This window comes from Enhydra lutris, unplaced genomic scaffold, assembly GCF_002288905.1.
Source record: "Enhydra lutris kenyoni isolate GAN:26980312 unplaced genomic scaffold, ASM228890v2 scaffoldscaffold3, whole genome shotgun sequence".
NCBI lineage: Eukaryota > Metazoa > Chordata > Mammalia > Carnivora > Mustelidae > Enhydra > Enhydra lutris.
The window spans coordinates 57,303,614-57,324,405 of record NW_019154087.1 but is presented as its reverse complement, the minus strand read 5'-3'; the positions used below and the strand labels follow the sequence as shown (position 1 = coordinate 57,324,405).

General features: G+C 33.2%; 1 protein-coding gene across 1 annotated transcript in view; it reads right to left on the bottom strand.

The window, feature by feature from the left end:
• The window catches only part of LOC111156114 (tolloid like 1), a 208,394-nt gene that overhangs the window by 34,855 nt on the left and 152,747 nt on the right, over positions 1-20,792 (bottom strand). The window contains exons 13-16 of the mRNA XM_022516745.1: positions 14,006-14,201; positions 11,752-11,877; positions 9,504-9,664; positions 6,227-6,407 (exon numbers count right to left, since the gene is read on the bottom strand). Of these exons, the coding sequence (XP_022372453.1) occupies positions 6,227-6,407; positions 9,504-9,664; positions 11,752-11,877; positions 14,006-14,201 (664 nt within the window). The remainder of the gene's footprint in view (positions 1-6,226; positions 6,408-9,503; positions 9,665-11,751; positions 11,878-14,005; positions 14,202-20,792) is intronic.

The following is a 20,792-nucleotide window of genomic DNA, read 5'->3' as shown; positions in this document are numbered from 1 at the left end:
AAATAAATTATTCTAATTCAAGTGAATGTGCTTTCAAATTATCTATTGATGAGAAACAGCAACATCACAAAAGACAAAGTCCATGAATATATTCTGGACTTCTTATGAATGAAAGTCACCAAACTAGAGAAAAAGCTATTAGCAAACACAATTATGTTTTCATTTTCTTTCCCTTTTCCCTCTTAGGACATACAAACTACAAATATCTTGAACAATGAAAATCCAAAAGAAAGAATGGAGGATGATGCATTTTTACTATTTCTTAGAATGTCTGCATAGTAAATTTAATATTTGGGAATACTATCAGTAACTCATTTGACATTTCCCAGTATCTTCATACTTGAGGCACAAAAATTTAAGAATAGTTTTTATTAGTGAGAGAAACAAATGTTTTGCTGAGTAGAAATAAAACATTTATTTTCTGCAGATGGAAATTAGTCTCCTTCTTTGGAATGTTCATATATCTGCTTTCCATTGCTTCATGTTAGACAAAGGAAAGGTCCATTATTAGGAAAGAAGGAGGTGGCATTTTCCCATCAGAGGTCTGCAGAGTATCTCTGAGACTATCAGAAGCCATCAGTCTATGAATAATACATACTGGATGGAACTGAAGTGGAAACCTGTATCAAATTCTTGCAAGATTCAAAAATAAAAATTTTCTCTCTGCAGAAAGCTTCCTTGTCTGTAGGGAAAAAAAAAGTAAAGGGTCCATGCACCAGACCAGAAACATATGAGCAGATATACTCACAGGAAATGACAAAAGATGACACAAACTGACCCACTCACACTCCTGCATGCACTCACACATGCATGAAAACAGCCCTAATAAACTAATATTACACTGTATGTTAACTAACTGGAATTTAAATAAAAACTTAGAAAAAAAAAACAGCACTAATGAATTCTGCTGAGAATCACAACAAAGACAATTTGCTCCTTCCAAAACATGGCAATATTTCAATATGATTAGCAATGAAAACTTGTCAAAATCATAGGAAAGTTTTAATTATTTAATTATTTGAAATTAATCACATTAACATTTACAGTTTTCTTAGGATAATATAGGGCTATATTTCTTCTAACAATATCTACAAGCATTCCATTAGAGAGACAGGGTACAGGAGGAAAGGTGTAAGGAAGTAACTGTACGCAATGAAAAGAAGGGTGAGATGAAGAGCATGTCAGCTGAAATCACTTGAATTTGAAGTAGAAAAATCACACAGATCATTTTATCTACTCCTACATTTGTTACAGACAGAAATAAACTGGGAGTCAGGAAAACTGGGTTTTATACCATTTTTGCCCCTGAGCAAGTCGCTAGACCCTCCAGTACTAGACCTGTGAGAGACACTGCTCTTAAATGAGGTTTAGTCTCCAAATTCTCTAATATTCACTCTAATTTAATTCTCATCAATCCACAGTTGGCTAAAGAAGAGAGAATGTTCAACTCTCATTGCTGAAATTGTGTGTTATATTCTTTTCAAATAATGAATGCTAGAATTAAATTTTTTAAAAAACATCAATTTGCCAAATATTGGCATTTTTTTACTTGTATAAAATCCTATTAATATTTCCTTTATTTTTGGCCCACTTAAAAATAACTTTGTCCTGAGTAGAATACAGTTAACCTTGTTTCACCTCTTAAAATATATAAGCTATACCACGTATACCGGTGCAGATTTGTGTACTTGTGTTCAAATGCACAATCATACAAAAGTAAGTTTGGTTTTACTATCATGCAAATTAAGTGATTAGTGTTAATAGAAAAACAAGCCTCATTCAGTCCAAAAGCATAACAGTAATATATTTTTGGACCAGACTATCTTCTAGAAAATGCTTATGCTCTTTCTAATGCAGGTAAAAAACTGAACAGACACACAGTTTTATATCATGTCCAAATAGCTTTACTTTGACTGTCTTAATTTCCTAATCTGCTTTCATATTACATCATTATATTGCTTTTTAAGTATATCCTAAAATCAATACAGTATATGACACTTTCATTTTTGTAGGGGGCCTTGTGGACTTCCTACTGTATAATACAGTAAGTTTTAAATGTTCAAGCTATTCAATTATTAATGTCTAATGAAAGATTTTTATTATGTTATTTAAGATTTTAAATTAGAATTCATTGTGATGGTCCTTACTCTTATATATATGGACAGGACAGAATTCAACAACTGAGAGTCATTCTTCTGATCCCATTTCTTAAGTCTAAAGAGTGCCTATTTAAAAGTAGAAGCTGTGTCCAAAAATAACTACTATCTCTATGTGATTATTTTATTAAATATTTGTACTTGGAAATGATGCTATAAACATTTTATTTCACTGTACACATTCAAAATCTAAATATATTTTCATGTGTCTTTTTTCTTGATGTATCATTGAGATGCAAGAAAGAATTACTTTTTAAATAACTTTCCTTCCAAATAAAATGGAATCACCTATGATCAAATATTGTTTCTTCTTTTTATTGAATCCATAAAACTCTGGAAAAAATAGCTGAACATGTTATATTCCTCAGCATGTTTTCATAAATTCACAACCACTTTTGAAATCTTTAGAACACTGATTACAATCAGAAGCATTTAAGACTCAGTCTTCATACGATATCTCTTGATTAATGTATACACTAGAGTAACACATTTATTCAATAGTCTATAATAAGATAATATTATTAAATAACTATAAAGTTAAAATTATTAAATTTAACTCAACACAAAATATTTGTGTTAAGATTATTAACCTCATTACTATTTATTAACTAATTTATAAAAGAGATGATCTTAAAAGTTTCTTCACTCTCAAAGTCTATTAGGTAATGTTTGCAAATCTAGAGGCATTTGGGGTAAAGAAATATGATAGGCGTTTTTCTTCTAAAGTCATTTTAGGGACACCTGGGTGGCTCAGTAGGTTAAGTGTCCAACTTTTGATTTTGTCTCAGGTCCTAATCTCAGAGTCTTGAGATGGAGCCCCAGTCAGGCTCTGTGCTGAGTGCAGAATCTGCTTAAGATTTTCTCTCTCCCTTTCCCTTCCACCTACCCACTCCCACTCACACACTCTTCCTCAAAAATTAATTAATGATTTAAAGTTATTTTGTATTTAAATTGAAAACTGAGAGAAATTGGAGAGAAACCATAATGCACCATCTTCCCACCTTAGAACACATTCTTGGTATTTTTTACAGCAACTTTCAGGTTTGTTTCCCCCACATGCTTAGCTATATGCACTGTGCAGATAGTTTCCAATAATGTTTATCATATACAATTTTTTACCTCACAGGATCATTAAATCATCTTTATGATGTAGAAAAGTCCACAAAGTGTACTTGCTATAATTTATTCACCATTTTCCCCCTGTCATGCCATTAGGTTGTTTCAAATTTCTATCACTATAATTGTATATTGTAATCCTTCTTCCAGATTTTGAAACATTTCTTTATAAGTATTCTCAAGAATAAGATTTCTGAAGCAATGTGAATAGCCATTGTAATGACTCTTGATTCCTATGCTAAGTTTCGTTCTAAAGAGTTTGTCACAATAAACCCAGTAATATATTTTGTCAAATTCCCCAAGAGTAAATTTTAACAAACAAACAAAAAAACCTTCAATTTTGTTTGCAAAATATAATGTCTTCATGGTTTATGTGTCTACTTTCTGGTAAATATAATGAATTATTTGACTTTGAACACATAATTATGTATTATTACTTAAAGCGTTATTAGATCTCTAAATAACATTTTCCATGTGAGTAGAGCCTTTCTATTAAAATAGGTGATCTTCTGTAATTACAGTTCTGTATGATGAGCATAAGGACATCAGGTAAACATCTGAATTTGCTGTAATCTCTTGATAGCACCACACCAGCTTTATTATAATGTTTTGTCTTCCCTTTCCTGTGCAAACATCTTCCCCACTAACAGAAACTCCTAGGAAATTAAATGTAAAATAAATTTAATACTTATCCAGAACCACAGTATTTTAAATACGAATCTGACAAACTGCTGATATTTTTCAATGTATCAAAAAGAAACCACAGGAAGTTTACACTTAATGATAGTTATTTTGGACTTTACAAAATAGTAACCTAATAAAGAAGTGAAAAATATGTCTGTTGTTTTTCAGGTCACAAATATGTTCAGTGTGACACTTAACATGCTCTTTGCAAAAAGCATGATCAGCTCTTAGATAAACCAAGACAAACGGGTTTAAATTCTTTATGACACTAAGCAGTTTACTTAACTCCTCAGCAGCTTCATCTGTCAAGTGAATGTAATAATGAGACTGTAACAGCTTTATTTTGATTATTAAAGAGATGATGCATGCCTGCACAATAAATTCTCAAAATGGCAGCTATCATATGCACACTTGGGGTTTAATTTCCCCCCTTGAACCTCATTGTTCCATTTACTTAACTACCCATATTCCATCAAACAATTTAGGCTAGACTCTAACGAAAGGAATCACTATCATCTAGTTGATTTATACTTTTTAAATATAGCACTGACAAACACCAAAAACAGACACAACTTCCTAAATGATCTGTACCAGTGAATATGATTTATAGCAAATTAGTTATTATGAACTCAAGTATTACCAAGGTACTCGGATAATGTTACAAAGCACAGCCACGTGAAGATAGGAATAGAGTCTATGTCCTTGGATGTGCTGAGGAACAGCATTTTCTTCATGTGCCTTCATATCTGTATTTTAAGAATTAAAGTAGCACGTTTTATATCTTAATAGTATCCTTCTAAAGACATAACAATTTGGAAAGTTTTTCCTAACCAATAATATCAGTGAATTTTAAATATTCTGAGCAGCTTTCTATTTAATCATACTTTGCCACTATATACGTAGCATGCATCCTTTAAAAAAGTAAATATTAAGTAAAATGTATGACCCTGATAAAGCAAAGAGGATCCATAATGTTTTTATAATGATAAAATGTATTCACTTTATAATTTCAATTTTTAAAATAAATATTTAGGAAGTTCTAAAATAAGAACCTTTGTCTCTAATTACTGGGTCACCTAAAATCTGTAAAACACATATGATATTTGTAAAATAGTGAAGTCTAAGAATGTCTTGCTTTCATCAAAATAGGATAGTAAAATGCTACGTTGAATAACATGTCTTAAATTAATGCCTGAGAAGAATTTTTAAAAGGCAATTAAATCTGGGGGAAGGAAGGCATGGAGAATAAGAGAGCCAAGATCCTTTGTATTTTGAGTGTTCTTCTGTGTATGACTTGGACCTCAATGGAGCTTGTGAACCATTAACTTCAATTACACTGAAAACCCCAAACAAACCCTGGGCACTGTAAATCTCATTAATTTTAAACACATGGGGATTGGAATAAACGGACTTTGAATTAACTCAATCCAAATTACCTAATATTAAAATATAATTGGAATTCAGTTGCTTTAAATTGCTTGCCAGTCTGAAAGGCAGACTGCTATACTAAGGTTTATTATAATTTTGTCTATTTTTGAAGTTTCAGAATATCTTTGTAAGTAAGGTGTGACTCCAAAATTGGAAAAATAAAGGAATTTCACTGGTGCTTTCATAGATTTCCTTAGTGTTGGGGGACATTTTATCAAATTTCAGCTCTAGACAAGGGAAATTTTACTATGAGTTGGTTAAACTAAACATTAAATTCGAAACAGAAGTGTCAACTGCTTAATATACCTGATAATCTATTATTCTTAGTAAAACTGTAATTTCTATATTTGTAGGTTTCATATTCTTATCCTTTCTAAAGTGATGAGGCAAAGTATGATTTTAATATCAGCTTAACCATAAATGAAAATATAATCATAAGAGGAATAAGAAATATTTGCTAAATAATAAGAATAAAAAATATGTTGCTAAAAAAAAAGATAAATCATTTTGAAACAGCATGCTACTTTTTGGAAGTCTTGTATCATTATCCCTATACACTTATAAAGTCACTGTTTGAAAATATTATTATAATAATTTTGTGTTATTTGTACTAGCCTTTATAATATTTGATTATTAAGTGTTTGAGAGCTATATTTCATCAGGTCCCCAACTATCAATATTCTAATTATAAGTAAAAAAACTGTTAAATCTAGGATAAATGTGCATGCACTCTATGTCTCTCCAAGTTACATTTCCAGGAAACTATGAAAAGTAGATAATAATGAAAGGCAATCCACCTTCAAAGTCCATGATATGCACATACAGCATGTGAATACTGATACCTGAGAAGAAATGTGCTTTGAAGCCCTTCTTGGATACAGTATTGTCAGATCTGAATTCAATTCTCATACTGTTGAACTGAGATGTGATCACGTCAGGCACTTCGGCACCACAAAATTTACCATGCAACTTAGACTCAGAGGAAAGGCCACTCCAAATCTCCACATAATCGTATTTGCAAACCTAGAAAAGACATGGTTATGACAGTCACCAGATTTTAAAGTATCAAGTGGCTGACATTTACTTTTGAAAAATTTATCATGTTTTTTTCCCCTCTTTACTCCTCTGGTAATCAAACTGGAATTAATACGAAAAGAAAAAAAATCAGGGAAAGAGTCCAAATATGAGGCAGATGGCATGAAAAATAGATTAGAGAATTTTGCTCTGAATATCTCTAAGAGATATATATACCAATGCGTGCCTGTTTACATGTACTTACAGCATGTATCTTTTCCAAAAAATAGAGTTTAGGAGAACTGAGATACATATTTGTTGAGACAATGGTGCTGATGGTTACAAGAACAGTATTTGCTGACTTTTAAAAAAATTGTTTAAATTTTCACTAGAAACTGTGAAAGAACTTGTCCTCTCTGTCTTATTTAATGCCGACAACAGTGACATGAAACTGATACACCTCGTCTATGAAGTGACCATTAACAAGAGAAATGTTCCCTTCTATGGTAAAGAAGAGAAAACTGAGGTTCAGAAATTTCTAAATAACTTGTCCAAAATTATACTTATCATATGTAGCAGTTCAGTGAAAATAGCACAGAGTTTGGCTTGGTCTGATGCTGCCTCCCAGATAAACTATGTTCTAATCAGAAGAGCACCCTTAGGAAATTTCAAAGGAGAAAGACATTGGAGGATACAGTAAAAAGGATACTTTGCCTTTCAAACTTATCAAACAAATTGATATTTCTTAATTTCTTAGAGTTGCCAGGCACTATAAAATTACTCTTGAGCTATGCTGCAGGATTGCAAACAAATCTATGTGGTGGAATGGAGAGGGGAACTGACACTCCGGTGAAGCAGACTTATTCTGATTTATATGTAATGCACTCACAACACCGAAATGGAAGAAGCTAAGTGAATGCCAGGTATTCTCTGCAATTTTACAGCTTCCAACAGATGTTTCCATAATACACTTCTCCAAAGTTTCAACAGGGCACATTCTAAAGAATACATCTTGCATGAATGACCTTATTACATAAATGTCTAATTAGCAAAGTTTCACAATGCATACGATTGAACCCTGGGGCCTGATCTGTACTTTGCAATATGTCAACTCAAATGACTGGTTCTTGTGATATTAATTAGGTGATAAATAAGCAAAATATTGCTAGGAAATTTTTTAAAAGTCTTCTATCTACTTTGTTACAGCTGCAACATCCATTTTCAGAGGGCTCTGACATAGGGTAGGAGAATGTTACCGAGGTTAAAGTTGTTTGACATCATTGATATATATATATCAATATAATAACTAAAACAATGAAGTAAAGTTTTAACTTAACCCAGTAATCTATAAGTCAAGTTTTTGCTCATGCCTTCATTTTAAGTAAATAAGACATCAAACCACAAAAACGGCCTTTCACATAGCAACGTCATTCTAAGTTTAAGAAACTTGGGATATGTTAGAGAGTTTGTGAAGGATCCTCCCAGGAATAAAGACCACCACCATGGAAAGAATGCTTTCATAATACAATGACCCATTTATTTCAAACCCTCTACCCTCCTTCTTCCTGAATATAAACTTCCAGCCTTCATAGTAACATCTTTCAATTAATGAATCAAAATGTCATATCAGTCACAGCTGATCGCTTTAGGGAAAATGTTTAAGAGTAGAAGTCATTCAACAACAAGTTCAGGTCAAATCACAGAACCGGTAGGGAGATTACCATGTTAAAAAAATGTTGCTCTTATGAAAACTTTTCTAAAAACGCTATAAAAATATTTTATTCATTTTAATAGTTCTCTAAATTTCAGGTAATCATTAAGGGAAAATTTTGTTTCATGTGGGCAAAGTATGTTAGAAATATAAATAGCAGATTTTACTATCATGAAACAGAACACACGATGTAAGGAGGATCTTGAAAGGTACACTGAGCTCTAATATTGTATAATTCTCTAAAACATGTAAGTTCATCACATTTTAAACTTTAATATCCTTTAGGGAAACACAAAAGTCAGCAACTTCTTTTTACCTCAAAGCCATCAGTAGCACTAAAAAATCCACATAAGTGCCTTGACTAAAATAGGCAGAATTAAGAGGAAAAAAGTCATTAAAAAGAGATAAAGAAAAGTGGGGGGAGGGGGAAGAAGCAAAGATACATATACAAAGACAACATAATGGTATAAAATCCACAAATATCATCAACAATCATTGCTCAGGAGCATAAATATACTATATTTCTGTTTTTTCACTTCTTTACAAGTGTTCAACAGACGTATACCAGATACAAAATAATATTTGAGTTAATTTTATCGTACTTAGAAGATTTAAATCATGTTCATTTTAAAATAAACACAGAAAAGAAGTCACTGGAAGAAAGGATATGGAAATTAGAATAAAAAAAGAAAGTAGGAAAGCTCAAACAAAACTGAAATTCAGCCAATGTTGACCAACCACGCAAAGGACACAGCTCTGAAAGTTCTCATTTCTAGGCTTAACATTCCATTTGAATTTGGTGTGTGTGCACTAGCACACAGAAACTCTCAAATAAATGATTTCACTTGTTTGAACGTGGTCACATGGAAGAAAACTGGACCTTTATCACAATAAGTTACATTTTATAAAGGAAAGGTAGTGTCAACTAAATGCATCTTTGTTAAGATTGAAAGTATACCAGGTTCTCCTAACTGGCTATATTTGTTATGACTCAACCAGTGGATTTTGAATTTTGACCAACTGTTTGATTTTTTTTTTTTCTTTAGAAAAGTCTATGTGACATGAAGCTGACCCTATTTTTTTCATAGTTCTTTCGTAGATCAAGAAATTGCTATATATTAATACACTATGTAAAACTCCTTCTGGGTATTTTTCAATCTCCCAGAATTAGTCTAAAATATTATCCAATGCCAACAGGAATTACAAGCAATTGTAGAAATGAACAGGAGAACAAAGAAAGACAATGACTTCTCTATGGCTATACTACTGAAATCCATCCTCCCTCCCTCCCTCCCTCCATCCCCTCCTTCCTTCCTTCCTTCCTTCCTTTTACCAGTTTGTCTTCAAAGGGTCCCAAAACACAATAGAAAAAGTTATGTTTATTATTCACTTACTTCATTGCCCTCCAATTCAAAAAACTCAAACTTCATGGAAATTCTGTATTGGGTTGGTGCAACCACCTGCCACACACAATTTTTATTAGGAGGGTACTCCTTGGGCCATCCTGGAGTGGTTATGGTGCCATTAAGCTTGGTAAGAAGTCCACCACAAGCCGCTAGAAGGAAATAAAAAGACAAGGTTTTCCCCTAATAGAGTCAACTTCTTCTTAGCACCTTTCCACTGACAACCAAACATCTCAGCATTCAATTTCAATCATCTTCCAGATTTTTCAAAATCTAGAAAGCTGCAGTCTCTGTTCCTTAGTTTGTAGTATAACTATTTTAATCATCAAATCCCATTCATAAGATGTTAATCCGTAGCTTTTGACCCAAGCAAAATACGGCTATATGACGTTTCAGATCACTCTCAAAGTTAAAGAAGCAATATAAAGAAAACTGGGTGTCAGTTGTCTTATCTTTTAAATGGGTATAATAATATCTATACTATATTGTTGTTATGAGAATTAATGGAAAGATAAGCATAAAGCACACTACAGTCCAATGTAATGAAACCAAAATCAACTGCTTATTTCCTCAAATTCTTTTTCCCCAAGATAAGCAATTCTTGCAGTTACTTGAGTTAGTAAACAAAATAAACTAGAATAAGGAGGTCATTTTATCATTCCAAAACTCCATTTAAAAACTATCTTCATCTTTTGAATGATCTATTTAAAAGGGGTAGCATTTAATATGTTACTTCTCTTCCTTATTGTTAATGAAATTAGCAAAATAATGGAATCCAAACAAAAGAGAACACATATTGTACAAGGTATGTAATTAAATCCAAGGGAGTCAAGAGTTACCTAAAGTAACCAGTCTCTTTAATAGCCTTTGTGTATATACATGCACAAGCATGTGCACGCGCGTGTGTGTGTCTGTGTGTGTGTGTGTGTGTATATTATTGTATTTATAAATGTATTGTAAAAATAACCTGTACTTTCATATTTACCACTTTTTGGTGAATTATTAAAAAGTAAAATAATTATTTTTAGGCACCACACAGAACTAATAGTCATGCTACCTTAGTATTGTCTGGTATATAATGTTCTCTGTTTTAAAGATACTACATTGCCTTCATAACTGTGTCTATTTTATTCTAGTACAGAGAGCAGATTAGTAGTTTAATAGATAGGATGGAGACTTTTGCCCAAGAGAAAATTTTAAACTTTTAAGTAGAAATGGATAGTCTCTGACTTTTTTAATTTAGGTCAGTTAAGGGTATGGCATTTATTCATTAAGCAAGTAAGTCTGTCACCTTTACCACTGTTATGTCCTGTATTACAGATACAGTAGAGAACAAGGTGCTCATTTTTGGGGAGTTTACATTTAACATTTTTGTGAGAACCACCAAAAGTAAACTTAATAATTATGTAACTATAAGTAATGTTAAACTACTACAAGTTCTATGAAGATGATTTTGGCAGACATGTTGAGAGACGAATCAAGGAGGAATAGAACAGAGGAAGGAAGATAAGCCCCTTTATGTTGTAACTTAAGTATGGGGCTTGAAACAGGGTGGCACAGGGGAAATGAGGGGGGAAAAGGAGCAGCTTTAAATTCTGAAGGAAGTGATCATAAGACATGGCAACAAAACATTGTGTAGGAAATATCTTAGAATGTGTAGAGGAAATGGAGAAAACACAGCAAAATCTCTTTGTTTATGAATCATTTATTAATAAAACAGATTTAGCTCCTGCTTTATGTTTGTGCTAGATGCTAGAGATACAGAAATAATTCAGATTCAGGATTCTGCACTTTAGTAAGGGAGAGGGACCCATAAACTATGTTAAGAAAAAGTAAAAATAAATGGTAGATGGATGGATAAAATCTAGACCTAGACAGAGATAAAAATAGAAATAGATATATAGAGAGATGATATCGGTAAATAGGCTAAGAAAGAGAGAGGGAGAGAGAGGAGAAATACATAGAAATATAGATCAGATAAACAAGATGGCCTGGTAACCAAAGGAGGAAATGACTGATTCTGTAACAAGCACACAGGCAACGCTTCATGTTAAAAATGACTACCAACTGAGTTTTATCAGTTGAGGAAAGAGGTTGCTATAGAGGAAAGGAAGGGAGGTAGAGAGAAAGAGAATGAGAAGGTATTAAAGAAAGAAGGAATGGGGTGGCGGGGGTGGGGTCAGGGCCCCGGGGTGCTGCAGGTTCATGCCAGGAGCTTTACATGCAAATGCGGCCCTACCTTCACAGCTCCTCTTGTCAGGTCCCAGCTCATAGCCAGGCTCACAAGCACACTGATAACTGCCCAGTGTGTTCAGACATCGCTGCTCACAGCCCCCACGGTCAGGTTTGGCACACTCGTCTTCCTCTACAAAGATGATGAGAGAGGTAGAGAACAACCAGAGTATTATGTTTTACATAATAAGGTGTGAAATTTTTTGAAAATATGACACTTAATAACTGAATGAAACAAAGACAACTGATTTCTTCTACAAAGGAGCAGGAACAACTTGCAAGCCTTTGATAGATGGCATATCAGAATTCATGCTGCTGCAATCTAAGAGTTGTATAGGAATCAAGGGCAGGACTAGAAACATAGCAGTGCCAACTGAAGATCACCTTATCTTCAACATGTATGTGGGTTGTTTGCTTTTTTGTTTTTTCTAATTTCAAGGTCAAAGGGAATTCTTACAACACAGAGAATGCCCAGAATAAAATAGAAAAACTTATTGAAAAAACAGCTTCACTTATTGATTTCATAGTATAATTTGCTAGATATTCTGAAAAATGCTTTTAAAGAAATGCCATTATCAAGAAACAGTTTATGGTGAATATAAATTGAAAGAAAATTCTGAAATTTACTGAACCTCTTTAAAGTATTCAGTGTTTTTTATATAGACATATTGATCCAGGAAATATAAAAATTCCATATTTTGTAACTACATACACTATTTTATTGTATATGGAAACATAAAAATGTATATATGAACAATATATAAATATATATGTATGAAAAATATACAGTATTAAAACAATGTACATGACAAGGTATTCCCTAATCTCAATTCCCAGGAGTAATCTAGTATGAGTTAAGAAAATAGCAAACAATATTCTTCGGAGAAATTCTGCACTGGCCAAACTCCAAGCAATTTTTTTTTAAGATTTTATTTATTTATTTGACAGACAGAGAACACAAGTAGGCAGAGAGGCAGGCAGAGAGAGAGGAAGGGAAGCAGGCTCCCCGCTGAGCAGAGAGCCAGGGGCAGGGCTCCATCCCAGAACCGCAGGATCATGACCTGAGCCTAAGGCAAAGGCTTTAACCCACTGAGCCACCCAGGTGCCCCGTTCCAAGCATTTTTGATAACCAATATATAAGCGTCATAGGAGAGAATCTTGATGGTATGTTTCTTCTACTATAAAATACTACAAAACTAATGCATGTAAATGTACAATTTAATGGATACTTTGAATGCATTTAGTGAAAGTACCAAGGTTCTCTGCCTTTCAAATCATATGGTGAATACCTAAGTAATTCTCAGGGAAAATACATTATACTGTTCTTTAAATAACACAAATGTTCGGTTATTAATTGCACTAAATTTTGACATACACAACTAAATCCATCATTTATTCTATAAAAGTCAGTGTAAAAATTTTTTTCTCTCCCAGTAAAAGATTTATTTTATAATGACACACTTAATGTTAAGTGCCTATGAATTTTCTAAATGCAAATTTGATGCTTTTTGCACTAAAATGGCTTTGTTTTGGGGTGCCTGTATGGTACAGTTGTTTAAGGGTCTGACTCTTGGTTTTGATCTCAGGATCTTGAGATTGAGCCCTGAGTCGGGTTCAGTGCTCAGCATGGAGTCTGTGTGAGGATTCTCTCTCTCTTCCCTCCATACCCTCTCAAATAAATAAGTAAACTTTTAAAAATAAATAAATAAAATGGTTCTTTTTACTTCAGTAATGCACACCAAATAAAAGAGATGAAAATATACTAAAATTTGGTTATGTGATTTAAAATTAAAGCTGGTCAATAATAATTCTTTGCCAAAGGACATTTTAGATATCAGAAGAGTCTGCTAAAGAGGCCATACATTATTTCCAACATGGTGAAACATTATTCTCTACAAGGTGGTTTAGAAACGCTGTCACCTGGAAATAAATTAATTAATGACTTCCGGATACGAATTTTATGTTGACTACATTGCAAATGTTTTTTCCCTGTTTAAATTCCCTTTCTGGATTTTGCCATTTTGAGCATTTCATAAAAATGGATGGTAGGATATCCTAATGGAGTTCCTGCCCTGTGCTACAAAGTTCCAAATTCTAGTATTTTACCATTGATCTTTTACATCAAAAATCATTCAAATATGCCTAATGCACAGTGCAGGATTAACTTCCAGTATAACTTTTCTGTAGTTCTCTCTTAATTCAACGTTAAATATCACATTTTCCCCTAACAAAATCTCACACTTTGAATTACTTCAAATTACCTTTAAAGAAATTGGCAGCAAACCCTGCCTTGTTCACAGTTCCATCAGAAACAAATTTCATCCACAAGGTATTGGAGGTAGATTTGATATCTTCAGGTTTATCATAACCACAGAAACGCCCTATCAAAGGACTATTTTCACTGGTTCCATCTCGAACTTCTAGGTAGTCATAGGCACAGTTGTCATGTCTTTCAATCTGCAACAATAAAAATATGGGAAGATATATCTCATTAATAGATAAAACAATTTTTGTAGAAAGAGTATTATGTGTTCTCAGTGCCATAGTACTGACAGGGTCATATAACAAGTTACTTATACCAAATGGGAGCTCTTCTTGTGAGGGTGCATGACAATATCTATACCACCCATGAATAAAGGGCCTATTTTTCTGGTTGACAGAGAGAGACACAAAAATCTATGGAACAGTGTATCCACATGCGTCACAATCAACAGAAGTTAGCTGCATTTTAAAAAAGTAAAATAAAATATAAATACTAATCCTTTGGGGAAAAAGAGCTAAAAAAAAATCCAGACTTAAAATTATCATTAAAAATCTGAATGAGATATTCTATAAGCAATGTATAATTTGTTCTGTAACATAAAAATTGTTGTTAATTCATCAACAAAACTATTAATTTATTCATAGAGAAGTCTGATTCAATTCTGTTGATAAATATTGTACTGTTTTAAGTTATAAATCTCTTTTTAAAGGAAAATTTGGTAATATGAAATTACATACTTCCTAGTCTATATAATTCTTTACCGATAGTCAGCATAGCTGTAGCAAGTCTACTGTATGTAGAATCAACACTGGCTATTCCTTCCTCAGGGTAATATGGCTGTTCAGGTGAGCCCTTTTACCCCAATACACTCTTCTTAATCCATATAACTTGCAGGAACTCAATCTCTTTCCTTAAAAAATTAAATGCAAGTAAGATCTCAGACCCATAAAACTTTAGGAAGAGCTTCATGCTCATGGACCTATGTTTTAGCCCCAAACTTCTAAAAACAACAAACCAAAATTTACAAATTGTTTTTCAAACTATAAAACAATTTCTAAATAAAATTCTTACCTTTTTTCCTACATAAAATGGGTATTAGCCCCAAACTCTTAATAAGTTAAATACTTATTAGATATTTAAATCTAGAAAATACAAGCATCTAAAATCAATAAGCTGTGAAAAGTATCACATCCTGTCAACTCACATTCAACATACAATTCACTAATTTATGGAATTCTTCTATTAAAAAAAAAATGAATGTCAGAGAATACATTCATTCCATGGAACCATGGTCTGAATCGACGACTGCTGGTATAGCTGGTTGAGGAATCCATTTCATAATTTTGTCAATACATTAAGAATGATAACCTTCAAATGAGATACCATATGGACAAATAGAAAACAACAGATTCTGAAGGACAGATTAGATCAGAACTAATTACTACATTTGCTGCTCATCTTTTCCCAACCACAAATCAGGATGCATTCACTCTTTCAACGAATATTCAGTGTCTGCTCGATGCTAGGCATTCTTCTCACTGCATGGTGTGCATCCTTTAGCAAAATAACAAAGAGCCTCACCCTCCTGGACCTTACATGCTACTGTTGGGTAGAGAGCAAAGGGATAACAAACAAGATAAACAGTGAAATTATAAAATATTTGCAACCAATAAATTCTATGGAAAAATACAAAGTGAAACAAGGTGAAAGGTATGAAAAGTGGGGAAGCGAAGTTTATAATCTTAAATATATAATCTTAAATTATACCACCAGTACTTGGGTTTGATTTACAAATCATGTTTTTTCCTAAAAATGTGTTTTCTTTGCATATGGAATTAAGGGAAAGAATGGGAAAATGTTCACTATAAAAAGTATCTCACTTTTGGGCACCTGGGTGGTTCAGTGGGTTAAGCCTCTGCCTTCAGCTCTGGTCATGATCTCAGGGTCCTTGGATCGAATCCCGCATCGGGCTCTCTGCTCGGCAGGGAGCCTGCTTCCTCCTCTCTCTCTCTCTCTCTGCTTGCCTCTCTGCCTACTTGTGATCTCTCTCTGTCAAATAAATTTAAAAAAAAAAATCTAAAAAAAAAAAGTATCTCACTTTTAAAGCATATTTTTAAGACTACAGCTGTTTAAATAGAGAGATGGTCTGGGAGAGCTAACAGTGACACTAGTAACTTAATTAGTCACCAGGGATGACAAGGCCAATCTGACCAGCTATATTATATGTTGTCTTTTCTCAGTCTTTAATATACTCCTTCCAAAATCACAGTTCTCTATAAATATGAGAACATTTCCAGATGGCCAAAGGGCTTTCTTCGGTCAAGGGGACACATTTTCATCCCAAACTCTCCAGGTATAGGCTTGATAAAAGAATGAACAACACTGAACTGGTGACAAACTGTAGAAAATAAGAGAGGTCTCAGCAAGCTCCCCTCACCCGCCTGGGTGAGAGGCACAGAACGAATTGCTCCTGACTCAGGAATCATTTTGGAAGAAAAAGGAAAGAATGAATTAGAAGAAGAAAGGAAATGAGAATATACAATAAAGTGGCTCCTTTTCATAGGTCAACTAAGAAAAATAAAATTGGTTGATATTATAAGCCATACTAGAATAAAAAATAAGAAGCCTAATGAGAAAGGGTTTTTAATTTCTGTTTTGAGGAAACAATGGCTTTCAAAAATTACTATGTTAACAAGGAAGAAACCAAGATAGACACTACCAAAAAAGAAACCAGAAAAACCTGTACTTTGTTCTTCTAATAGATACGTAATGGATCTCTTTAAATTTCAACTTAAAGTATCTGCATATTTACTGTTTACTTAGCAAAAAATTAGAGGTTTAAATATTTTATATGATAAACAAAGTATAAATATTTCATGGATAAAAGGCATGAAAATGGTCAATTTTAGGATTAATTCTACCGTTACCTATTTATGAATTATGTATTTCATACATATTAAATATTATGCACTTTGTGTAAGGGGTAACTAAACAGAAACTTATATTGTATTTTCACAAAGCAAATGCAGTTGTTCCTGCCTAGAATGTAAAATGTGCCTCATATATATGAATTTATGATATTTAGAAATGCATTATTCCTTTAAAACACTCCTAGATATCTTATCAATGACCTCAAGGATCTTTACATATTTTTCAGTATAACTCCATTAATTCTAATTGTAATGTGTGCACAATGAATCTGCCCTATTGGTGTTAATTATGATTATAGCTCTTCAATTACATCTACACAAGAGTAATGATGGTGAGCACAAATGAAAGTTTGAGTTCTTTTAGTTATGTCATTTATGTACCATTTTCTTCAGCTATATCAATTACTTCATAAATTAATATACAGAATGGATAGAAATAAATCTGGTTGAGGCTAAAAAGTGGATAAGTCCATTGGTATTTTGCCAGTAAGCTCCATAAGAAGGAAGAACAACAAAGTCAATGATTTATAAAAACAAAAAAGAAAAAGCAGTTTCTTTTCGAGTTACAGCATGGACCCAGTTCCTATCTGGAACCTGAATGCAATGTTGTGCACAATTACACATCTAATAAATATGTTTTGATAATGATGATGCTGATTTATTACAGACTTCAAGATAATCAGAGCACAAACCATATACAAATGTGACAAGTTTATCGTAATGTAAACAGACCTAATATGTACATATAGAACACAACAAAAGTGACAGTAAGCACTGAACAGTTTTTAGGAAACTGAAATTTAAAAGATACTGGAAGGAGATTCAAACACACAGAAAAGAAAGAATGAGTACAAAGGTTAGCCAGAAGGGATTAATATTATATTTCATTACTACGTAGAGCTCAGGCCTTTACTGGCAGGTTAGAAAAGAAGCATGGAAAAGCTGAGTGATGTTTATTTAGCAAGAACTAAAATCAATTAAATGCAACCTAAAGTAGTCAGCCTCTCATTCTAAAACTGCAAACCAATGCTGAGATTTGTGGTCGAAAGAAAGGACCAGGCCCAGGCTTAGGATCCATTCATACACTTGGCCTTCATTTTATAATTGAATTTCCAAATAAATATTACAAAAAATCTACCTAGTTATTTGTAAAAAGCTCTGAAAACTCCAAAACTTCTAGATAATGATTTCAATAAAAGCCCCTCGATATTCCATGAAAAACTAAAAATAGATTGAGAAGTTCTCCACTTGATTCAACAATCCCACTTCGGGGTATATATCTAAAACATTGAAAGCAAGGGGGCGCCTGGGTGGCTCAGTGGGTTAAGCCTCTGCCTTCCACTCAGATCATGATCTCAGGGTCACGGGATCAAGCCTCGCATCGGCCTCTCTGCTCAGCAGGGAGCCTGCTTCCCCCTCTCTCTCTACCTGTCTCTTTGCCTACTTGTGATCCCTCTCTCTCTGTCAAATAAATAAATAAGATCTTAAAAAAAAAAAAAATTGAAAGCAGGGTCTGAAAGAGATATTTGTAGCTTCATGATTATACCAGCATCATTCACACTAATCAAAGGTAGAAGCAATCCAAATGTCCATCAATGGATGAATGAATCAACAAAATGCCGAATATATATGCATGGAATGTTCTTCAGCCTTAAAAAGGAAGGAAATCCTTTCATGTGCTACAACGTGGATGAACCTTGTGGATGTTACACTGAGTGAAATAAGAGTCAGAAAAAGGCAAAAACCAGATGATTCCACTTACATGAGGTACCTAGAGTAGTCAAATTCATAGTGACAGTAAGTAGAAATGTGCTTGCCAGCACTTGGAGGCAGGGAGAAAGAGGAGTTGTTTGGGAGTATAAAGTTTCAGTTTTGCAAGATGAAAAGAGTTTTGGGGAATGGTTGCACAATGTGTATGAACCTAACACTACTGAACTGTACACTTTAAAAATGGTTAAGATAGTAAATTTTGTATTTTTTTATTTTACTCTAATAATGAAAACAACCCTCTCCTATGACTGTTACAATGTAGTTTTAAAATATAATTAATATAATCCACTACACAAATGATTCAATTTCTACAAATAATATAATTTAAAATCGTATACCCAGGGAACAATGTTAAACTCATTATTTTTTGCTTTGGAGGAAAAAATGTTCAATGAAAGTGTGACTAAAAAACAATGTAGATTAACATTCATCATTAAAAATTAATTTGGGGAATTTCCATATCTGTGTAGATTTCCCATATGTATACTACTACATAAACTCTTGTTAAAATGATAAAAATAAATTAATTTTAATAATGGGAAAATTGCAGTAGAGTCTAAGGCATAATCTATCAACAAAAGGAATTTTATAAAAAAGGAGAAAAGCTTAATAAAGATCATTATTTTAAAATTTGTTACTATCAGACTTAGTATTTCATTATTTAATAATTATTTTATTATTACTATTTAGTATTAATTAATATTAACATACAGATCATTACAGCTCAAAAACAGACAAAAAATATATACATCCAACCATGTGATAATGAAAATCATGAGTCTGGGTTAGGTCTATTTCCATGTGACCTGGATTTTGTAATGCTGCCATTCTAGTTTTTTCTTTCATGACAGTTACTTTTAACTCACTCTTAAATTTAATAAATGTTCATTGAAGGGTGCCTGGGTGGCTCAGTTGGTTAAGCGGCTGTCTTCGGCTCAGGTCATGATCCCAGAGTCCTGGGATCAAGTCCCGCATCAGGCTCCCAGCTCCACGGGGAGTCTGCTTCTCCCTCTGACTTTCTCCCCTCTCATGCTCTCTCTCACTCTCTTGCTCAAATAAAAATAAATAAAATCCAAAAAAATATATTCACTGAAAACTTACTATTGGCAGAAAATATACACTTGACGATGTATAAACGGTGGTGAATAAAGCAGACATGTCCCTGACTGATAAACATATGCTGATTAAACACCACAAATGCACAAATGAAGACAGCTATAAAGGGAAAGATTTAATAATATGAGAGCTTATAGATGCCTCTCTCTGCTACCAGGACCTGGGTTCAATAGTGTACAGTCCATGGAATGGATTTCAGTCACAATGCTACTACTTATGAACTATGTGACCTTGGGCAAGTTTATTTAAATGAACACATGCTAATCTTTCAGAGTAGAAATACAGCCTAAACCATAAATCTGAAGAGCTACTTAATTATCTTTTAAATCGTCAACCAATATGTATTCTTAGCCAAACATCCAAAAACAGTAAATGGCAAACAGAAAAATGTTAACTAATTAAGATTTCTTTGTCTTGGCTTCCTAGGTCATTTAAAAGACTACTTAACTTAAACAATATAAAATATTTAAAGGAATTAAAGGATTACTTGTAGTCAGGCAATCCTCAAAGTATCAAGATAAGAACTTTTGAACATAGTTTACAATTGTGCAGCTTGCAGTAATAATGGGTAAGACTATTAAACATTTGTGATTTTTCTAAGGGAAGTACAACCAAATCAGAGTGTATAGAAAGGCTGACAAGTACCTCAAACTTAATCCCACTTAAATTAATGTATGTGGGGATTTCAGTGTAAACATAAGTAAGCTCCAGATTTATTTTACTTCTTTTCCGCTTTGTGGACATTTCTTTGAAGTTGTTACTATAAACATTTCCAATCTCCCCAACTTTTTCTCTTCTGTATTTCTGCACACTGAAAGTGCTCGCACAAAACAGTAATATAGAAGTTTCTTTACAAATAACTCCAAAATTATTTCTGATATGATCTACATCCACATTCAAACCTACTGCAGTACCGCCTTAAGAAGCAATGTGTCATAACTACTAGAGAAGAACAAGGTTCCCAAATGG